Genomic DNA, 24,168 nt, shown 5'->3' with positions numbered 1-24,168 from the left:
GAACTGGGGACTAATTTCACAATCTTTGTCTCTTTATATCATTTGACAATTTGGACAATGTTTGACCAGTTTTTATAGTATAGTTTGTTGATTACTTTGATGCAGTAATGGTCTATGACCCAAAAGAGAAATTAGACGTTGCTAGGGCAAATGGTTCCCGGCCCACTGTTTGGGAAGCACTACTGTAGAGGACCACCAGGGGAAGTAAAGGGTGAGGTTGCTGACAGCTCCCGTCGCTCTGGCGCCCGTCCCTGTCCTCTGTGCCGGGACCCAGGTGCCATGCTTTGACAGCCTGTGAGGTGCCAGCGACGGTGGGCACTGCCCAGCATTCAGGTCGCATTAGTGAAGATGTAATAAGACGAGGCTGGGGCAGGAGGCAGGCGGGCGGGGCTGCCCAGGTGGTGGTAAATACAGCTGTGCCAACGGATGTACTGTATGTATTGCAGGGCTGCTTTTCGGTGACATGTACTCTCTTGAGTTAAATGAACACTTACAGTAGGGTAGTGTTTAGCTGTGTATTAGCTGGGATTATGATTAAGAAATATGTTTTCTCAGGTATGAATCGACCACTAATGACTGTAGAACAGGGGTCTTCAATATTTTCAGGCCAAGGAAAGTTGAGACCCACACAACCTGTTCATAGATTCCATATAGTTTCATTGTTTGACAGCACAATCATCAGTGTATTTTGGATTCATGTCAATTTGTGTTTTCAGATATTTAACCACTTGAACCGTCAATACTTAATAAACTTGACATTTCACTCTGTACTTAGTCTGCTCTTTTTCTCCTCTGCACCAAACCTCTTTGACGAAAATAGCCTATCTACAAGCTCACAACGCCTCTCGCTGCGAGGCGTTGTGAGCTTGTAGATCTGCTATTTTTGGCTAAAGTTCTCAGAATATGGACACTAGGGTTCAAGTGGTTAATATAAAAAAGGTTCACTCAAAGGTTTGGATCACCCCCTGTAGTAACTCTGAGGACCCCCTAGGGTTCCCGGACCCCCTGTTGAAGACCCGTGCTGTTGAATTTTCCCCCTATATGGTCTGCTGATGAACACTTCAAGCCATTGATCGGACATATTCAACCAGACTTCAAGCCATTGATCGGACATATTCAACCAGAGCACATTGAAAACCAAAGCACAAATTAATAGCGGTAGTAGAGATTTTTTATAAATTTGTGGGCCAAAAATGGCTCTTTTGATAATAAAGGTTGCCTACCCCTGTTCTAGATGCAACAATATCGCTGCCACTTCTGAATTGACGTACACATTTTGTGCTCCATCGCAGTGCCACTCCGTAGTCCATACCCGTGCGAGCCACCAACCCCTCACCCAGCCATTCTCTGACTCCACACCTGTCACCCTCCCGAGGTGACATATAGCTGCCAACGTTTGCCAATGCCGCCACCTCTCTCACTCAAGTGTCGCACCCTGCCCGCTTTTCAAGATCCTTCCTGCACTGTCTGCACTCTGTCATTAAGGTTAAATCAACCTGTCTCCACTGACGGATCCTATCACTGTTATTCTCTCTCCACTCTGCCATAGATATCTCTCTCTCTCTCCCTCTCTCTCTGTCTCTCAATTCAATTCAAAGGCATGAGAAAACATACGTTTACATTGCAAAAGCAGGTGTCAAGATATAATAAAAACTGTTGAAAATGGGGAACATACAGTAGAAGGGGTACAGCACTGTTTGAACGGAGCCATGTCACCTAGGATCAGATTATACCAGCACAAAATAAGGTAGGAAACGGTTGAGTTGCACAGTGAGTTGCAACAGAGCAGAGGAAAAATTCATGGTAAAAATGTTGTACAGTATTCACAAAATTGCGCATTTTTCTTTAAAAGGAACGGGTCCTTTTCCAAGTACGCACACACACTCACTCTCTCCATTGCCCAGTACAGCGGCAAAGGGTGGCCAATGAGAAACTGCACTGGAGCAGTTATGTATCTTGTTTTAAGTTACTTAAGTGAAAAATATAACTTTGGGGCAGTAGTAGAGTATAGTCCTAACTCTCTGAGTGTGTAAAATGGACCCGTACTTCTTGCACTCTTTAGAGTTAAATTACATTGAAGCCTCATTATTAGCTCTGCACTGTATGGCCAAAATGTTCCGTGCTGGGGGTGCCAATGGCCTAGCGGTTAAGGCACTTATTCATATGGGCTCTAATGAAGCCTGACAGTGAGTGGAGGGTTAGATTCCTGAATCCTGAGCCCTTGCTGCGTGTCACACCTCGTCTCTCTCCCCGTTTCCTATCGCTCTTCCACTGTATTGTCACTCTTCCACTGTTAAGGGCTTTGCACATAGGCACGATTTTCAACAATTGCATTTTTTCCGTTTGCTTTATGATTAAAACGCTTTGGATTTAGTGTGCAATGCTGTGTGGAATCCGCGCTGCGGATCGAAAAAGGAGTCATAAAAGGAGTCAATGAGTTTTTACCGCATGCGACAAGACGCACAAATCGAACTGGGTTCGATCGGGGAAATAAACGCACTGCCGCAGCCACCTGCCGCATGGCAAATTCGGAGCCGGTGTGCATGAGGTCATAGAGAAACATTGTTTTCTAAAATGTTTCTCTGTGTGAAAAAAACACTTCCCCTTTAAGGCAGAAAAAACTAAAAAATCTCTTTCAATATAATATTCTGCACTGGGTGGGGTGGTGGTTTGCTAAGTGGTGAGTGTTTCCGCGGCGTTGTGGCTCCCCGGGGCTTCACACACAGTGACGGTACCAACACGGTGTTGTGTAAGTGGAACAGGTGTAGTTCTCACAGTGGTTTCTGAGGCCAGGATGCTTCCTAGAATTAACTGTTCCTTAACCTGAGGCATGTAGCCTGTTTAGATAGTCTGCTACAGAGTCTACGCCAGAGGTTCTCAAACATTGGCTCATGGCACCCCTGTAAATAACCTTTTCATCCACCGCACCCCTGAATCACGTTACTTTACCGTACTTAACATTTATGTCAAATATGTACATTTTTCCCCCTATACAGTTCATGTCACGAGGAAAACTTGAGAGACAATATTTGTTTCCATTAGGACAGATTGAAAATAACTTTTATATTTGGCATTTGCCCACTTAAACCAGCCTATAAGTCTAGAGGGTTTACTGGTTATACTAAATAATATTTGGAATTTATCAACCTCACTTCAAAGTATTCTGCGGCAGCCCTGGACTTGCATCACAGCACCCTAGTGTGCCACAGCACGGCACCCACTTTGATAAACCCTGGTCTACACAGCAAGATGCTGCCTGGCCCCCTGCATCGAAATGAGATCTTGTTGGTTACATCCAATCTCCTTGTCTTACCATGTTATTTATATCTTATCAGACAGACTTGTTTGTTTGTACCCAGATTAAAACATAAATACAGTGGTACAAATGATAAGAAGAAAACGGGTGTGTGCTAAGAAAGTCTCAAAGGGGTTTTAAAAAAAGAACACAGCACAGACAGCTGACAACATGCAGACTCAAAGTAATGACAGCAATACGCATAGAAGAGTAGAAAGGAAATTGAATTGAAAACATAAACAAACATTGATGCAGACTGTGTGTGTGCGTGTGTGCGTGTGCAAATGCACAAACGTGCACGTGTGTACACATTTATTTTACTCGCCTACTCTGCGAATATGTTGATCCTGAGAGGAGTGCTTATGAGTTGATTTTTCCTACCCATGTCTGATGCAAATGCACACATTATGTAATATGAATGTAATTCCCTATAGCAGCCCATCTTACTCTACCAGTCTCCAGGAACTTCCTTTATGCAGGATTAATTGGATGTGGCCTGCTGTTTGCTGGGAGTAACTGGCCCATCTAATTGGTTGAACATGGATTAATTGTCAGCTGCTTTCCCTGTGGATGCTTGTAAAAGTGATTGGTCTGCATACTGTATAGCTACATTTAACAGCCCAATGCTGATTAGAAGGAAAATGTGTACAACCGGGGCACACCAACCCTTCTCGGAATGATATCTAATTGCAATTAAAATGTTCCGTCCAATATTGTGATTGTATTTCGATTTGGTTCACGTTTGTTTCGCTTTTTACCCCCTTTTCTCCTCAATTTACCAACTGATTCCTCCCCACATACATTTCTGTGTGTTGTCACTGCTGTTGCATCCTACTGACTCACCTGCCAGTGACGAGCCCCCCACCAGGAGGACGTAGAGCCTTTGTCCTACTCTTCCCACCAAACACTCTCTATCTGCTTGATGTGCCATGTCAACATTAAGTTTAATTATGACACCAGATCGAAACATAATGTCCAACAGCTTTTGATTGTCCATAATTATACATAACAACCTTTATTGTTTTTTCTTTTGAAATATTTTCTTTCACATCAAATAACCCCATCTCCCAGACTCCCTTCCCAGTCAGCGTTCAGAGTTTTAATGAATAAATCATGTGCAGTATGTCATTTCCATACAGATGTGAGGGAACTTAAATTAATTTAATTGACTAGATAAAAAAAAAAAAAAAAAAAAAAAGATATAGTCCTCTCGCTCACACTTGCCAGTGTGCCAGTGATCACCCACCCCTGTGCCAATGTTAGCACCCGTGCCTAAGGTTGCCTTCCCCTGCTCGACAGAAACATGGGAACAGTGTGGCTCCATGTGGATATCAATTTTGAGTGAAATCAGTTGTAGTGTTAATTTTCACAGAAAATGTAGTTTTAGTTGGTCTTTTGAATAACATCTGAAAAGTCTTTGTGTAGTTTTAGTCTAAATATCATTAGATTCCATTTCCGACTAAATCTACAGTTGTTTTGGTTGACAAAAAAATATTTTAGCAGTCCTTGATGGAAGTGAATTTCGGAGCACGTAAATAAGAAAATCTACCTCACCTTAATATGTCAATCACGTTTGCACACTGCCGCCTGTTTGTATTTATTTTTGGACCAGGTAGATTTTATCCGATTTTCGCAACTTTCGCCACTGAATCACTGTTTCTCTCCTCTCTTTCTCCTTGGCCTGAAAACGGATTTTACGGATTTCGGATTTCCAAAACACAAAGAAAAAACGCAGCAGTGTGCAACCACCTTTACTGTATGACTGGATTTGGGCAGGGTTTCAGCTCTATCAGAGCAGCCCCATTGACTTTCGTTACACCATCAAAGATATGTGCATGGTTATCTCAGGACACACAGATTCTTGCAGAGAAACTGATTTATTCATGAGAGTCCAGTGAGCGTGTTGATCAACCCGTATATATTTATAGCAGTGGGTGAGTTTGTGTTTGAATTGACATCTGGCTTGCAAACGGCTTGGCGCAGGAAACTCTGTGACTGGGCCCACTGGGGACACTGGTGTCTATGTGGGCATCAGGCACATCTGGGCCACCAGGCCACCACACTTGGGTCCGCCTTAGAGGCAGCTGAGCAATGATGCACAGCAGGACTGGCATTCTAAGTATAGTCCAAGACACAAATAGAAAGACGCGCCAACTCCGGTTTACTTCCCTTATCTGTGTGAAGTAGTTGGCCGCCTTTTTGGAAGAGTGAACGTGAACACAGTTTCTGAACCAATCTTTACAAGATCGTCACAAGCCACACAATATTCCCAAGATTTTCATACTAAAATGCCTTTTTTCAAATCGAAAAATCAGGAGAAAATGTTCTTTATTGTAGACCTTTCTCTGTCCCAGCAACACACTCTCGCGGGATCTGGCGCCAGTAAACGTGGGACGCTGGCGAGATCTGCCGTCAGACGCCGGCGCCCACTTATAGGAGAGCATTAGTAGGATTTGTGTACCATGTCGTCTCCAGTGGCTCCTGGGATTGTGTATCTTCATAAATTAACCATCTTTGGTATAGTCTTGATACGTTCTCTGTGCTCAGTGTCTGAGTATTTGTCCTCCAATGAACTGTCTTACTTACTGTCTCTCCCTATCTCTCTCTCTCTCTCTCTTCAGGTATTGTAACATGGGGAACCTCCTGAAAGTTTTGACTTGCACAGATCTGGAACAGGAGCCAAATTTCTTCCTCGATTTTGAAAGTGAGTTCATTTAAATACACCTCCCCCCTCCTCCTTGTTGATATCGATCACACGAATATCTTACCATAATATTATGCCTCCCTCTTTTAGTCTCTTCACCCTAAAGGGGAACCCACACTGGACGCGGAGGCGGCGCGGAGGCGGCGCGTCAAAACATACGGCCCCGTTATTTTCAATGAACTAACCCACACCGGCGGCGTCAGACGCGCGCAGTCGCGGCTCTGCCGCGTCGCCTGCCGCGCCGATACACCACTGTTCTATTTTTCCAGCGTTGCCGCGCGTTGAACATGTTCTCCCATGGTTCTCCCCACCGGGGAAATGGATGTACTGTTTGGCAGCGCGCCGCATCCAGTTGGGGTTACCGTGCGGCACTTCATGTGCGTCGATACCGCGACGCGACGCTGCGCAGCCGTTCGCGTCCAGTATGTGCTCCCCTTAACTCATCTTTTTACAACCGCTCTTCCCAGAGGGCAAAGGAACCAACCTTATTCACCAGCAGAGCCCTCTCCTCTGCTCTGTTCTTTCCATTGATCTTGTGCATGCATGTGCAGAATATCAATCATGACGAGAGCAGTTGCACCACCAGGCCAGAGCCCACTCCTCAAATATTTGAGCACCCAAGAGGTGCTGTGTGGGGCTGCTGGACCCACCCATGCTGTAATAAATGTATCATTTATACTTAAGCATTGCACTGATGCTCATATTCAGAGTGGATCCCCCTGAGTGAAATAAAATATTTTTCAACACTCCAATTGGCACAAGATGGTCGATCATACCCTTAACACATGGGCTGCCATTGTTTTGAAAATTCTATGTGCTGTAGAGAGCCGAGAGCTGCTCACTTACGCTTTATTTTGAAGAGCCCCGGAAGCCACGTGCGTGTGCATGTTGTGTAATCTGACGATTTTAAAATGGATGTCAGTTTTTTTGCATTCGGTCGTGAAACTAATATCCAACCGCGGACTATCGTCACGGACCAGTGTCGCCGTGAAAAAGAGTGGCTCTCTGCCTTCTTGGCGTTCTGGAATTCTAGATTCCGAGATAAAGCCGTTTCTTTGCATCAGCATAGAACAGGAGCCCGCTCACCAGCCCGCTACCGCGGCCCCTGTTTACCTGTAAAAACTGCATTCATGGTCTGGAGAGGGCACTTCTTACAGACGGATAAAAGGGCAGGGGGCTCAAGCGGCAAGCCCCCTTTGATGTCTATGTGTGCACGTGCCTGGTCTCGACCAAGGGTTAACCAAACTTCAGAATAGTCCTCTGCTTTGTGTCATTGCCCCTGAATATGGATTAGACTTGGTCATCTCAGCGGAGGTGACCCCTCTGACCTCTTGTGTGTCCCCGTCCAGACGCCCAGCCCACGGACGCAGAGCGGGAGGTGTGGGAGCAAGTGGACGTGGTGCTGAAGGACGCCAAGGGCATCCTGGACGAGCTGCAGGCCTACAAGGGAGCCGGCAAGGAGATCCGAGAGGTAGCGTTCCTTCAGGGACTTAAAACCAGTGACGGAAGAAGTACTCGCATGTGTTAACCCATTTAGGCCTAGGATTATTGAATGCTTTAACTGTTGAAAAATAGCAGATATACAAGCTCACAGCGCGGCACCGAGTGCTGCGCTGCGAGCTTGTAGATATTTTTGAAAAAGTTGTGAAAATGTGTGCAAATCTTTGAATATATGTATTTTTAAAGGGAACATTGTGTAACTCAGTTTGCTTCTGGGTGGTCCCTGGAACTAAATATTTTGAGATGGGGGTCCGTGGCCAAATACATATCATTTTGGGGGTCCTTCACATGAAAAGGTTTGAGAACCACTGACATAGTAGTCTCTCAAGAACAGACTAACTGAGCTCCAGTTAAGTAAAAAGGACCTTTTCTTTGACGATGGCTGGCCAGATTGCCGACATAGAAATATAGGTTTTTCAAAAAACCTTAGAAGGATTCAAAACAAAAGACACTTATAGAATAGGGTCAAAATTATAATTATCACAATTTCTCAAAAATAGCAGATCTACAAGCTCGCAGCGCGGCACTCGGTGCCGCGCTGTGAGCTTGTATATCTGCTATTTTTCAATAGTTAAAGCATAAAATAATGATACACTATGTGTACCCGTTCTGAATGGGTTAAGTAAAAGTAGCAGCAATACATCAGTTTAGAAATACTCTGTTACATGTCCTGTGACTCCTGTATTCAAAATGTACTTGAGTAAAAGTACCCAGTTGAGTAAAGTGCTGGCTTCAAAATATATGTAAAGTACCCAAAAGCTAAAGTACTCATTTCACAGAATGTCCTGTTTCACAAGTTTTCAAAATGTATCAAAATCTTTTGAAAATAGCGGATCTACAAGCTCACAACACGTCGCTTTGTAGATCCGCTATTTTCTATTTGTGTGTGTGTGTGTGTGTGTGTGTGTGTGTGTGTGTGTGTGTGTGTGTGTGTGTGTGTGTGTGTGTGTGTGTGTGTGTGTGTGTGTGTGTGTGTGTGTGTGTGTGTGTGTGTGTGTGTGTGTGTGTGTGTGTGTGTGTGTGTGTGTGCGTGTGTGGGGCTGGTGGTTAATGTATGTTTTGTAATAATCCAAATCTACAAATAACTAGTAACTAAAGTTTTCAAATTATTGTAGTGAAGTAAAAGTACAATATTTGCCCCTGAGAGTAGAAGTAAAAGTATTGAAAATTGTAAAAATACTGTAAAGTAAAAATACAGCTCCTTTCACACCATTTCAGTAATCGCACTTTGGGACTTGGTCAAACAACAAAATTTGTTGTGAGATAACATTTTTGCTTTAATCCATGCTCTCAGCATATTGATGTACTGTATGTGTTTACCTTGCTTATTGTAAAGCCTCCGTCTTGATAATGAGCGTCATGCTAAATGCCTTCAATTGTGAATTGCATCGCCAGGCGATCCAGAACCCAAACGACGAGATGCTGCAGGAACAGGCGTGGGCTGCCGTTGGCCCCCTGGTGGGGAGGCTGAAGAAGTTCTACCAGTTCTCCCAGAGATTAGGTATGGCTCTTATGTTTAAAAAAAAAAGTCCTTGGTTCATGTTCATGCCTCACGGCTTAACACTCCATGCACTTTAGATTTCCCCCCCACTGCTCTACAGTAATGTGTTTCCTCATAGGTTAACATAGGTTGTGAAAGGGAAGTACGGGGGATTTGTTGACATGCAACAAAGGTTGCAATGTGGATTAACCTGGTAAAACCGGGAAACTGTCATCTGTTTTACTTCTTTTCATTGGTTCAATATTGTTTAACCAACACACAGACATAAATGGTGTTCAATAGCACTGATTTATAGTTCTTATTTTAAAGAAAAAAGAGGGCTAAACAGGTGGAGTTGGCTGTTTTGGCAGACAGTGTAAGGATCCAGTGAAGTTAGACGGTTTGGGCCGACGTGCTATTTACTACTTTTCATTGGTTCAATATTTTTTTAACCAACACAGAGACGTAAAGGGTGTTCAATAGCACTGATTTATGGGGAAAAATAAAGAAAAAGAGAATATATTTAGAGAGGTCGCTGTAGGATTTTAAACTGCCAGTCACCGTGAACAGGAATGATTAAAGTGTACTGGAGATCTGATAAAAAATACCGGACATAATTATTTTAATGCATAAATGACGAGCAGGTGCACAAACATAGCCAATAACACCAGTTAAAGTATAGGCCTACTGCTATATTTGGGACTGTAAAAAAATTGAATGTAAAGGAGTAGTAGGCTATACAACAAACGTACAGCTTCATCTTGCATAAGGACATTTATTACGTATATTGGACTATAATCGTGCAAGGCTGTGTCCGTGGACCGTGGCTGTGCACGTAGTCTTATGGTTTAACAACAAGTTGTTTCTGTTGCCTTGACTGTCTTGACTCTTGAATAATGAGATAAAAGTCGGGTCCTTGCGAATGTTTCATATGGTTGATGGATTCATCTGGCCAGCAATGAATCAAATATAGGCTACTCACTGAGTAGTGACATGATCTACGTCTTTAGTGATGTTCTTGTACAGTCTCTACTCCATGTCCTCATACAGAACTTCAATCAAGTGTCTAATTTGTGTTTATGGGTTGGTAGTTGGGACCGTGCATGCATTCCATAATTCCTGGCTTAACCTGCAGTGCTTGAAAGTTCTGCCGCTGAACTGGACTGCTAAATTACCGTTTGTCCCGGGCAAATTTTAATTATCGGTCTTGGCCATAAAGAAACGGTCAAAACCGGCAATTAAAAAATAAAATACAATTTGGGAGTCCAGGATTTAGAAGACATTTTTTAGAATCATCCTCAGGTTTTGATGGGTTAAGAAGATTCGGCGATGCTGCTACATGTGTAGGTGATATATACTGTGATATATACGAAGTACCAAACCGCCACTAAACCCGGCGGGACCTTTATTTTCAGCTGTTGACAACATGGTGTGTGCCTTTGTATTTGTGTGCCAATGAATGTATATCCACAAAAGGTTGCGAACCGCCGTCCTACACGTGTAAGGTTAATGTATACATATGGCAGCCGAGCCCCTTACCCTCTAGAGGATTCGTATAGACACAGCCCCGCCTTTCATGACCTTAATTATATCAGAATGCACATGTGCAACATTGGCTGCTGAACTGCAAAAATTAGCACACATGCCCATATACATACACACACACGCACACGCACATGCCCCCCCCCCCCCCCCCCCCATCCAGTGTTGCCAGATTTTGTGAGCGAAATAAGCAACCATGTCTATGAAAACGAGCCCAAAAGAGACTATTATATTTGAAACTTTGGAATATTTTTGAAACATTTTAACAACACTTAATTGTTTGGGGGGGTTCCTGGCACAAGATATCCTCAGATGCGTGTCCGTGGACAAATACATGTTAATTTGGGGGCCCTTGACATGAAAATGTTTGAGAATCACTTAAAATGTAAAACTTAAACAACAATTAGGGAACAAGCCCATATACAGTATAAGCAGCTACACTTTACAAACAAGCCCAAAAACACGCAACTACTAAAATAATTTACAAGGCACTTTGCAGAAAAACAAGCCCAAAGTCGCTTGTAATAATCAGTCATGGCAACAATACCCCCCCCCCCCCCTTTATGCTTACACGACCAACCATACATTTAACCCTCCTCCAGACAAGCCTCGTTTGCTCGCCTTGCACTCGACGCTGACCTCTGCGTTGGAACAGGCTTCATTAGTATGGAGATGGGGACGAAGGCATGGTGTTACCTTATTGGCCGTGGTGGTGGTGGTGGTGCCTATAATCTGGTGACCGCGCTGAGGCTGGAGGAGGGCGTGGCCCTCCGACCCCATGACCTTAACCTTGTAATCCCTCGTGGCGGCGGGAGTTAGAAGGTAGTCAATGGGATGGAGGAGGCGCCGGGGCGCCAGCCCAGCTACTACGGCTTGTTATGTAACGAAGTAGGTCACGTCTCGCTCGCTAACCGCGGCCGCTCCGCTTCACTGCCCTCGACGGAGGCTTCAGGGGCTTCAATGTATGCATCAGAAGACCCTTCCCCATCCTGCCATCAATACTAAGCAAGGGTATTCGGTATTTGAGCCACGGACCACCTTTTGATGAGATTTAGCCTCTCAGACCCAAAATCTTCCACAATTCCATGCCCTATCGACATTGGTACCATAGGAGATATAACGGGCAAAACAATTCTTCTACAACCCCCTCAAGTACCACTGGGTTTAAACCACTGATATATATAATTACATGTCACCATTATTGTTGGAAAAATTATTACGATAGTAAAAAATATGCTTAAAACTTAAAATGGCACTTTTTGTGTAGCCACATACCTCTCCAGCATCCCTATCCTGTAGGGGGGGGGGGGACGTTCTGCAACAATAGCCGATCGACAAGCTCACAACGCGTTGAGCCGCAACGTGTTGTGAGCTTGTAGATATGCTATGTTTGCGAAATCATTTTGTGTAGCTTGAAATAAGAGTGTACCAAAACATTTTACAGGTACGTTTTATCAGCTATAGTTAATTAAGTGATACTGAATTTGAAAGCTCATTCATCCTAGCGTATGACGGAGGATAATTTCACAATAAATTAAAATCTCTGTGTGACGATTATTATTATTTTTTATCACGATAAACGATAATGACGATTATCGTCCCTTCCCCAGACTGAAGGCTGTTAGAGCTGTCTGAAGAGCACATGACTGCCTTCCTCTCTCGATACAAGATTAGGTTTTATGCAATTGGGAGTTTTATGGGGTATTATGGAGCATATGGAATGAGATGGAACATCTGCCGTTTACCCCTCAGCGGGTATTAGTTTTCATGTCATTATTGATCCGCTGAGACTTATTGAACCATTCTCTCCAGATTATATACACCCATATTATCCTTCCAGAGCTTCTTATTGTTGACACTATACTGAATGCCAGGTGTTTTTGTTTTTGTTGTTATTATTCAATGAGAGAAATGTAAAAACTGTGTAGGTCAGTCTGTCTGTGCTTCATCGTTGGCAGGGTCCTAGAGCAGGGGTCTTCAATGTTTTCCAGGCCAAGGACCCCTTATCTTATTATAGATAAAGCAGGGACCCCCCCCCCCCCCCCCCAACTACATATTGGATTCATGTTAAATACCACTTAAATCCTCAATAATTTGTAAACTTGTCCTTTGGCTCGGTACTGATCTTTTTTCCCTGTACACCAAACCTCTTACAGCTCACAACAGTCCAGTCTAGTGGTTCCCACTAGTGATGCGCGGGTCAGGGTTTTTTATGGTTTCCAGGCTAGCTTCAAGCAGGGTTGTGAGCTTGTAGATCTGATATTTTTGGCTAATATTTGACAATTTGGCCAATTTGGTCATTTTAGAGGTATGAAGTCCTTAAATTGTCACTTTAGAAATGTGCATTTACCCTCTATACACTATGTCGGTTTGTTTACTGTTGAGTGAGAAAACAATGTTGCACATTAAGTTAATCATCTGGGGACCCCCCAAAACCAACCCACAGGTTGAGAACCACTGGCCTAGAGAGTAAACCCCCCCCCCCCACCACTACGTGCCCACGCATTCCGACAGCCAGCTCTGCTGTGACCTGATGAGATCCGACATCCCCCTCCTCCCCCTTCTCAACCCCCTCCCCCCACCTCGCCCTCCTGCTCCCCCAGACACACTAACAACACCAGAGTGGCTCGTTTTCCGAGGGTCTTTACTTCTGTTTTGATGGGGGGAGGAGGGCTTAGGGAGGGAGGGGGGAGACTAGAGCTCTGGGGGCTTTGACCGACCGCATCACCAAGCCCATTTTTAATCGGGCGCTTCACTGCCAACGCTGATGCCCAAGCAGATGGGGGTCATTACTCGAATGGCAAAACGTGCTCAATTTACCGTGCCGGCCCACACTGCCAGCCCTCTGCCCGTCCGGTCCGCCTTCCAACAAACCAAAACCTTCCTCTGTTTATTTTCAGTTCGTATTTTGCCGTTTTACCCTGTTCACCCTCAATTTACAACTTAGGGTTTTAGCAGACGCTCTTAATCCAAAGGGATTTAGAGTAAGCAAGGTAAACACAAGGTAATACATCTAATGCATAGTCGTAGTATCCTAGATAGTAACCAAGGGCCTATCATCAGTCTAAACCAGGGGTCTTCAATGTTTTCAGGCCAAGGACCCCTTAGTTGAGAGAGAGATGAAGCAGGGACCCCCACAACCTTTACGTAGATTCCATGTAGTTTCATCGTTTGACAGCACAATCATCAGTTTATATTGGATTCATGTCAATTTGTGTTTTCCGATATTTAACCACTTCAATCAATACTTAATAAATTTGACCTTTCACTCTGTACTTAGGGCCCGTTCACATTGAGCCGATCCCGGGGCCGAGGATCCCCGACCAGATTTCGGGAGGACCCCCCGGGAAAATCGTTTGGTCGGCCCCGGAATCGGTCTTGGGCTTGAACAGTACCCCGACACGATCGGATTATGTTAATTAGCTTTTTTATGACCTCGGGACTCGTCGGGAGCACTCACGATAATATCAAAAAAGCTTGATATTCTCGGATCATCGGGTAGGAATCCTTTACAATTATTGTCGTCTGAATGAGCTCACGGGATTGCATCAGATTATATGAAGCCAGCTCCTCCTTTTTTTAGGCTGCGCAGAGTGTAGGCTATTCTGTCACAGCCTACACTTTTATTATTATTATTAGCCTACTTACTTTTTACTTTAGCCTACTCTCTCCCTTGTTGTAATCACTTGTTCAAAAACGTTATAGCTATAGCGTTCTTTCTTCTTTTTTCTTCTTCTGCGCAGTCATTTGGCAACAAGGCAGTGTCTTTTTTTTTGCTGCGCAGATTTGGCTAGGGCAGTGCTGTTCTATCCGTGTATTATAAGGGCTCTAAATTGACCTTGTGCAACTTGACAGACAGACACCCTATATATAATATCTTATTCATATAATGTAATACTCAAAGTCAGAGACATTCCATTGCATTCCTTTTTTTTTTTACTTTTACGCGCGGGCTGCAGGCACATCATTGCGCCTCTCGTTCTGTCAGTTTGTTCATTGGTCCTCAAAGAGGACCGCCAGTCCTTGGGGAGTTCCAGGGGGTCCCCAGCTAAATGATATTGAGGAACCTAGGCCTGTCCCTATTCTATATGCTTGGATGTTGGTGGGACAGTAAAAAAAAAAAAAAAAGCGAGAGGTTAAACTTTTTTTTTTCCTGCGACTGCACGCCCACAACGGCGAGGTTTGGACATTCATAATTGCTATTAGCTGATTAAGCTCATGTCTGTTTAATGTCTGGCTGGTTGCCGTTAAAATGCTGGTTGATGCTTTTTAGGAGTGGACACTGGTCAATCAATGATATTGGAGATGCGACACTCTCAGCCGTGTCTTGCTGGATGCGCATCACATCTCGCGTCTCGCTTGCCAAAAACATAACTGAATATATAATTATAATATCTATAAAGTGAGCAGCGGCCAGTGTGCGCACAGTAGCCTACCTAGAAGACTACCAACCTACCTTTGTTTTTATAATGTTTTGTCATGATGGCGCAGTTATCACTTGTGTGCAAAGGACGATGATACACGAAAGAAGAATGTAACACCAACTTCTACCAATTAATCCATTGCTGTGACAGACAGACAGGGTGAGACAGCCAACGTGCTTCCTTGTAGACTACATAATCCACTGGGTCCAGCTTGGTTCAGATCAATCATATCAACATAACAGTAATAACACCAACCAAAGTCAGAATAAAAAGAGTCCACGAATAGGCCTGCACACTCGCTCATAATGTCCTCCTCCTCCGGCTGCCAGCAGCGTCAGTTCTGCAAATGCTAAGGTATGGTAAGATGGCTGTTGTCTTGCAATTGTGTGAAGGCATGCATGCAATACACTAGTCATGTTGCCAATACCTACTTTTTAGCAACAAGCACAAGCATGATGAATTCATTTTAAGAAGTACATTTTATTATTTTCTCCTGTAATCAAGGTAGTACGTTATACCATACCCATGTGCGCCTCTGTAGTCTAATTTGCGCAGTGATGGAAAAAGTATACTCCCATTCTTTACTTAAGTAAAAGTATCAATACTGCATTATTAGCTACAAATATGGCACAGACAGAGAGAGAGGGAGAGAGAGACTCTTTGTTATAGACTATAGCGAATATATTTGTTTAATTTCGCTGTTTTAATATTTAATTAGGTAATAAAATGGATTTTGGAGCATAGCGAGTCAGAACACCGCAGCTGCAGGACTTCTGCGCTAATTGGGTCGTTGGCTCGTTGACTTTGCTGGCATGCGGTAGGCCTAATTGATTATTTTGGAGAAAGATTCCCTTTAGTATAAATAATAGTCCTTTTGGTTACCATTTGGTCTCCATCATTAAGCTGGGGATCACCTGGAACACCCTCATTGTCAAAACATTAAACAAATGGCAATTAAACTGACGTGAAGAGAGAGAGAGAAAAACACTCTTAATTTTATCCCTCTTGAGGGGGCGGAATCTTCATCTAGTCACGTCTCTCATGGCACCACCCCCCCCCGAGATCGTGGGTGGCTAGAATCGCGAGACGTCGGTCTCATTTGTAATGGTCTGAGATATTTCACTTGGCACAGCGGGATATACCGGGCCCGGTCGCAAGACAGAGGATCGCTGTCGTTTGAAATGAACACCGATAAACCCCGGGCACGAGATCTGATCTGACCCAACATCGGCCTCTCATCTGTGAGGCCCTTTAGTCTGCTCTTTTTCTTTCCCCTCCACCAAACCTCTTTGCCGAAAATAGCTGATCTACAAGCTCACAACGCCTCGCAGCGTGAGGCGTTGTGAGCTTGTAGATCTGCTATTTTTGGCTGAAGTTCTCTGAATATGGACGCTAGGGTTCAAGTGGTTAATATAAAAAAGGAGGAAAAAAGTTCTATCACTCAATTAATTGGAGGACCCCCTGTAGTAACCCTGAGGACCCCCTAGTGGTCCCGGTCCCCCTGTTGAAGACCCCTGGTCTAAACAGTATAATACAAAAAAAATGGAATAATCTTTCTGAAACGATACAAGCTATAGGATGCCAGGTCAACAGATGAACGTGGCATCTGTCTACATGACATGCTCTCTAAATTGTTGGCAGGCACCCTCTCCCGTAAGCGCTAGGCATCCTAGAAATTGGCCTGACATTTTGGAATGTAACTTCAGTGGCATTCATTTCAACATTTCCCCGGAAATGGAAAGAGTCATGTCATTATAATCTGCCTTCCAAGTCGAGACTAAAATCTAAATACAGCAGCGTGTGCAGAGACAAACATCCCACCCGACCCCTCTGGGATCTAGAGGTTCGACAGTATCCAATGCAGCTTACAGTTCACTTTGGATCTGCTGTGTGGCAAGTGTGCAAAAAAAAACATTTTATTTGCCATTAACCCATTAAGGCCGATTCTACAAATGCCTTCTAAATCAGTAGCTCTCGTGCCAAGAACCCCCAAAATTATATGTACAGTATTTGTGTTAAATTCAACATTTTTCAAACACTCTTAAGATATTTATTTTTAAATAGCAGATGTACAAGCTCGCAAGGCGGCACAAAGTGACACGCTGTGAGCTTGTACATCTCCAATTCTTTTGAATAACCAACATCAACATCTTAAAATGAAACGGATGCTTTCCCCGTTTTAAAGGCTTAAGTGGTTAACGACAACATTTTGGGGTGATTTCTACAGAGAAGCTGCTATGAAATGACAACAATGCACATGCACCCCCTCATATCAACCCCATCTCTGATCTTGTCCCCGCTTTAGCTAATTATGATACTAGGTATACCATGTCAAGCCACTCAGCTAGGCTTTGTATTTACTTAGTGTCAAAGCAAATGAGCATAATCTGGGGTGAATGAAACCCCACTCCCCCCCCCCCCCCCCCCCCCCTCCCCCATATCTCGTGCTGATAATTACTCTCATGTGTCTTCTCCATCTGAGCTGGAAAGCCCCTCTCAGCTCCTCCTCTCCCACCCCCGCCCCCCAGACTGGCACTGCATGGGCCCTTGGCAGTTAAGTCACTGCCACCACTACCTACCACCATGCCCCCCCCCCCCCCCCCCCTTAATCGGGTTACTACTACTTCAGCTGGGTGATATTTTGAGGAAGTGGGGAAGTGCAGCGTTCGCACGCTTGAGCCGGGTTGCCAGGTTTGCGAGAGAAGCAACCAGGTCTATGAAAACAAGCCCAAAAGAATACACTATTATTATATTATTGTATTACATGAGCACTTTAAACCTATATGCAATATCATTTGCGCTTATTGTGAGCTTGTAGATCTGCTATTTTGAAACAAATCTTGAAAAAATAAAACAATTTGAACACAAATCTGGTACAGGTTGCCTGGTACGTTTTTTCTTTTTTCTTTTTTTTTTTTGATTGGTGTCCGAGGACAAATTTGTCCTTCATGTAAAATGTTTGAGAACCACTGGTTTAAACAACATAAGGAAGCAAGCCAGTAAGTAAGCAACTGCACTTTAGAAACAAGACCCCCAGAAAACACAACCCACAAGCCAACTACCAATATTTACAGGCTACTTAACAGAAAAACAAGCCCAAAGTCGATTATAATAAGCAGACATGGCAACACAGACGTTGAGCTGCCCTGGTGATGCACATCAGGACTGATACTTTTGCAGCTTGGGTCCTGTACTTAAACACACACACACACACACACACACACACACGCACACACACACACACACACACACACACACACCACACACACACACACACACACACACACACACACACACACACACACACACACACACACACAATGACTACACCGCAGACACAGAGTGACAGCGTTTTCAAAACATTTTGGATGAGACTTGCTTCCCATATCAGTCCAGGCGACTTTGCATATAACATGATGGCTGAATAGGTTTGACTGAGACAGCACAGTGTGTTTATTTAAGCACATGCCAGCTTGGATAAAATGCTAAGCAATTGCCTTTTATAGAGGCTGACGTGATGGCACAGGTCGGTCCGGCTTCCTACCTTGACGAGCATAACTCCAGAGATGCATTGCGTCAAGGTTTTTCAGTCCAAGGACCCCTCATCTTAGAGAGAGATGAAGCACAGCAGGGACCCCCACCCACCACTACATGTTGTACAACATTGTGTCGCAGATTGAACTTTTCATAATCTTAATAGATGTGATCATGTGTTCATTGACTTGTTTGACAGCAACTTAAATAGTTTTTTGACATTTAACTACTTATAAACCCTCAATACTTGACATTTGGCATCTGTTGTTGGTCTGCTCTTATTTTACCTCTACACACCAAACTTCTTCACCGAACACGTTGCGTTGTCAGCCTGTAGATCTGCAGAATAGGGATGCTAGGGTTCATGTAGCCAGTGTAAAAAAGAAGGAAAAGTAGAGTAGTGACTCTGAGGACCCCCTAGGGGTCCCGGACCTTCTGTTGAAGACCCCTGCATTAGATTATTAGCCTTTCTCTGCACCAGTCACTTCTTTTTTGCGCTGACTTTTGGACACTAGGTAGTCTTGGTGCAGATACTTATGTATATATATATATATATATATATATATATATATATATATATATATATATATATATACCGGTATGTGTATATTTTTTGGCACTGCGTTGATAAGTAGTTCCTAATGTTTGAATGAATGGACCATTGTAAGTGCTTTGAGTTTGCAATAATAATTAATAATAATAAATAATTATGCTTAGAAAAGTGCTATAACATTGCAATCCATTATAGAAACTAAGTACTACTATTTTTGTTGTGTTGTGTCCTTTTCAACTGTTCTCGACACTTTGTATATTTTTAACTTGGTTTGCTCTGTATGGTTGATTCTCCTGTATTGTTGATTCTTCTCTCTTGTTTGTTTTTTGTCGCTCGGCTGTACACAACAGTCCTTTTTCTTTGTCTTCCTTTCCTGTAACTTGTAACCTTAACTGCTGTTCCGCCTCTGGGCGACTTAATTTCCCCCTTGGGATAATAAAGGTATCTATCTATCCAACTGTCTTTCTCCACTTTTATGTGTGTCTCTCTGTCTCTCTCTCTACAGAGGCAGCGCTGCACAGCCTCCTGGGAGCCCTGACCAGTGAGAAGTACAGCGCCCCCACTCAGCACCTGGAGAGAGAGCAGGCCCTGGCCAAGCAGTTTGCAGAGATCCTGCACTTCACGCTGCGCTTCGACGAGCTCAAAGTAAGAGAATGGCCGGGTTTCTGGCTCGAGGGCCTTGTAAAAACCTCGATGTTGGTGCTTTTTGGGTGGAGGCTAGCCAATGACATCATACATGGATTAAAGCAAGGGTCTTCAACAGGGGGTCCGGGACCCCTAGGGGGTCCTCAGAGTTACTACAGGGGGGGCTGCCAAATCTTTTTTTATATTAACCACCCATATTCGGAGAACTTTAGTCGAAAATAGCAGATCTACAAGCTCACAACGCCTCGCAGCGCGGGGCGTTGTGAGCTTGTAGAGCGGCTATTTACGGCAAAGAGGTTTGGTGTAGAGGGGGAAAAAGAGCAGACTAAGTACAGAGTGAAAGGTCAAGTTTATTAAGTTGACGGTTCAAGTGGTTAAATATCTGGAAACACAAATTGACATGAATCAAAAATACACTGATGATCGTGCTGTCAAACAATGAAACTATATGGAATCTATGATAAGGTTGTGGGGGTCCCTGCTTCATCTCTCTCTCAACTAAGGGGTCCTTGGCCTAAAAACGTTGAAGACCCCTTGATTAAAGTTCTCATTCGCCATGACTGTGTTGAGTCATTTGGATTCCATAGAAGCCAGCATCTCTTCTATGGAGGCATGTTGTGCAGTGAAAATAGACGATCTGCAAGCTCTCAATGCATCTGCGACGCATTCTAAGCGTGTAGATAGGCTATGTTTGGTTATTATTTTAAGATTATTGCATTTGCATCGTTCGTATAAAACTAAAGGTTATCCTCAATCTGTGATCTCTTGAACCGGGTGACAGTACAGTACAGTATGTAGAACGGCAGGAATAATATTGCTAAAACATCATCATTCTTCATAATATTGTGTTAATTGTTTAGGAACCAGTGCTAGTGTGTAGGGCTCCTTTCATACCTTTCATAAGACTATTATGGCCAATTAGGACTTTAGTTAGGTCTTTGTATTGTTTTGCTACTACTATCCATGTATTAGAAAGAATTCATGGTGAAATAATCACAAGATTCAGGAAGTGTATTGTCATTATATACAGTAAACTACACAGTGAAGTACTTGCTTTGCCTTCCACTGCACACTACAAAATGTTTTAAAGATATCACTAACTAAAATGATTAAACAACAGTCATAACAGAGCAACAGTCAGAAAATTGCACAATATCAAAACATAAAAAAAAGTTAAGCAGCAATTCTTGAGTGGCCTAGGCCAGGGGTCTTCAACGTTTTCAGGCCAAGGACCCCTAGTTGAGAGAGAGATGAAGCAGGGACCCCCATCACCTGTACATAGATTCCATATAGTTTCATTGTTTGACAGCACGATCATCAGTGTATTTTGGATTCATGTCAATTTGTGTTTTCAGATATTTAACCACTTGAACTGTCAATACTTAATAAACTTGACCTTTCACTCTGTACTTAGTCTGCTCTTTTTCCCCTCTACACCAAAGCACTTTGCCAAAATTAGCCGATCTAAAAGCTGCGAGGCGTTGTGAGCTTGTAGCTTGTAGATCTGCTATTTTCGGCTAAAGTTCTCAGAATATGGACACTAGGGTTCAAGCTCATTGAATGCCCTTTTCAAGATGGCCGCCAAGTACCAGGATGCCACGTTCCTAAATTTCTAGTGCACGGATCAATTTTTAGTGCACGGATCGTGCACGCCCATGCACCATATATGCACCATATGTGTAGTACTTTTTAACAGCTTTCAAACAAAAAAATCTGCATGGAAATCCGTTCGGCCATTCATGAGATAGAAGCCTTCAAAGTCAGACAAAACAAACACTGCCACCTTCCTAAATTTCTAGTGCACGGTAGGGGTGGGACGATATTGCTATCTCACGATACGATATCTATCACGATATTAGGCTCTCGATTACAATAATATCACGATATTCGATATATTGCGATATTCGATATATTGCAAGAAATGTCATCAACGATATATCACGATATTTGTAATTGAAAATGAAAAATAACCATAAAAGGCAAAACTCTGGAATTATACATGTATTCCATTAATCTTACAAGATTATTTTATAAATTGGCTAATAAGTAAATGAATCTTGCCTCCTCAAACAACAAACACTGCAACTTTGTAACCTGCCCACAATTTGTCTGTCCAGCACAACAATGGGTAGGCCTACTAACTAATCAATCCATAACTAAAAAGCATTTAGTGAAAATGTAGCCTAATTGTCAAGAAACATACAGCCTAAAATAAGATTGACACATGTAAAAAATGTGTATGCATGCAAAGTGCCTCCACTTGTCTTAACAGCAAAAACACTGACTGGAACCTTTAAAATAACCTCTAAAATAGGCTATATTGTGCAAAATACATTTACAGGAGGAAAAATGATTTCTCAATAGTGAGAGTGCAAGTAACCAATTTGTTTCATGTTCTTATTGCTTTGATAATACAATAAAAAATCACACTTGTGTGTGTGTGTGTGTGTGTGTGTGTGTGTGTAACAGCGCCCCTCCCTTAACGTGTGGTCAGAAAAGGTTACTGCAGGCTACGGACACGGAGACAGACAGACAGACAGACAGACCCACACACACGGCCACGTATAGGAGCGTTGTGACCACCGCTCAAAAACAATTAAATTAAATCCATATCAGTGGTGAGGATGTATGAATAAATAAAATAACATGAGGTAGATCGAGGCAAAGGGGGAACATCATTGTGTTTTGAGTGTCTGTATCACTTCCATTCATTATATTAACGTGGGTGTGTATAGTGCATTTGTGTATTGTAATGGTGGCTGCTGCATGCATGTGTACAGTACAGTAGCCTATGTGTGTGTCCACTGACTAAACACAAACAGAGTTGTGTTGCTCAAATTAACTTTACCTTGTTGTAAATTGAAAATAATCCTCTCCATTCCTTCTCTCTGCCCCTCTGATGGTCAGAGAGCGCAGCTGACAGTCTGCGTCTGGACTCTGGTCTGACTCTGAACAACAACGTAACTTTCACACTCTCTTCCTCTCATGTGCATAATACTCCCACTCTAGTCTCATTTATCTCTCTAGCGCCCCCACTACAAACAGTGCAGGCGGCTGGCGGTAATGCACCATATAGTACTGCACCATACAGTAGGTTAAATGGGAAATCCCTGGTGTTATGAAAAGTCGATATTTGCCGGCAATTTATCGGTAATTATCGCGGGAGGTAATACCGCGATATATCGCCATATCGATATTTCGTCCCAGGCCTAGTGCACGGATAAATTTTTAGTGCACGGATCGTGCACGCCCATGCCTAGATCATGCACCATACTTTTTAACAGCTTTCAAACAAAAAAATCCGCTTGGAAATCCGTTCAGGCATTCATGAGATACAAGCCTTCAAAGTCAGACAAAACAGCCATTTTTGACATTTTGAAAGATGTGTTTGTTATGGGGCTAAACATGCAATTTCGCAATTGCGATCATGCCTAATACATTTGAGGCATTTTTAGATTTTTTTTTTTCAAAATGGCTTCCAACTCGGGAAACTCGGGCTGTGGCAGCCTGGGACTACTGTAATAACTCGGGGAAACTCGGGCCTTGGCAGTCAATTTAATATAAAAAAGGAGAAAAAAACTTGCTATCACTCAAAGATTTGGAGGACCTCTTGTAGTAACTCTGAGGACCCCCTAGGGGTCCCGGACCGCCTGTTGAAGACCCCTGGCCTAGGCACTAATATTTAATTAAGGTAGTATTCAATAATAATCTGGTGAAGGTCGTAATTAGAATTCTCTCTCTATCCCTATTGAATGCAGTAATGAAGACGCTGTAAAGCATGATTTACAATTTACTATTTAAAAGACGCTCTTAATCCAGAGCGATTTACATTAAGCAAGGTAAAGGTAATACATCAAATGCATAGAGACATTCTAGTGGCTCAGTAGGCTAATCTAGGGTAAACCAAGATAATCATTATAATATAAAACAAATAGTTTATGTACATTTACTGTACAAACTATCAGTCTTGATCGGTACATTGGTCTGTGGATAATGGTGTCTGCTAAACCACTGTTTACCAAACAGTGGGTTGGGACCCATGTTTGGGTCGCGGACCAGTTTTTATGCGTCGCAAGTACATTTTCTACACTTAATTATCTCAAAAGAATAAAAAAAAGTTCAAATAGAGGTTTTCATCAATTAAAAACAATCCAACATTTTTCAAAAGTATGAAATGATTTCCATAAATACATAAAAAGAAATAGCAGATCCACAAGCTTGCGAAACGCAGCGCGAAGTGACACGTTTTGGGAACATAAAAAAGAAAAAAATCCAAAACGCGAATAAAATCCTACTCCAGTTTTTTTGCCATACTCTTGCCTGTCTCTCCCCTCTACCATAACTCCATGTGAGTAGTACAGCTTGTACCTTTTTTGTGCGATCCGAGCAAAGCTCTTACTAGCCTAACAAGCAGCTGATGCCCTTTTAATGAGACATGAACTCTTTAAGCTTGAGCCAATGAGCAGATAATTGGGTTTTAATTGGTACCGT

The 24,168-nt window shown here is 43.0% G+C and overlaps 1 protein-coding gene across 1 annotated transcript in view; it reads left to right on the top strand.

Annotated features, from left to right (window-relative positions):
* fam49bb (family with sequence similarity 49 member Bb) overlaps window positions 1-24,168 on the top strand; it is a 72,058-nt gene that overhangs the window by 32,119 nt on the left and 15,771 nt on the right. Inside the window, exons 3-6 of the mRNA XM_080751502.1 lie at window positions 5,917-5,999; window positions 7,349-7,470; window positions 8,895-9,000; window positions 19,538-19,677. Coding sequence (XP_080607628.1) covers window positions 5,927-5,999; window positions 7,349-7,470; window positions 8,895-9,000; window positions 19,538-19,677 — 441 coding nt within the window. The 5' untranslated portion in view covers window positions 5,917-5,926. The remainder of the gene's footprint in view (window positions 1-5,916; window positions 6,000-7,348; window positions 7,471-8,894; window positions 9,001-19,537; window positions 19,678-24,168) is intronic.

This window comes from Nannobrachium achirus (assembly GCF_963921795.1).
Source record: "Nannobrachium achirus genome assembly, chromosome: 21".
Lineage (NCBI taxonomy): Eukaryota > Metazoa > Chordata > Actinopteri > Myctophiformes > Myctophidae > Nannobrachium > Nannobrachium achirus.
Note: the sequence above shows the minus strand (reverse complement) of the source record. Positions and strands in the feature narration are given on the sequence as shown.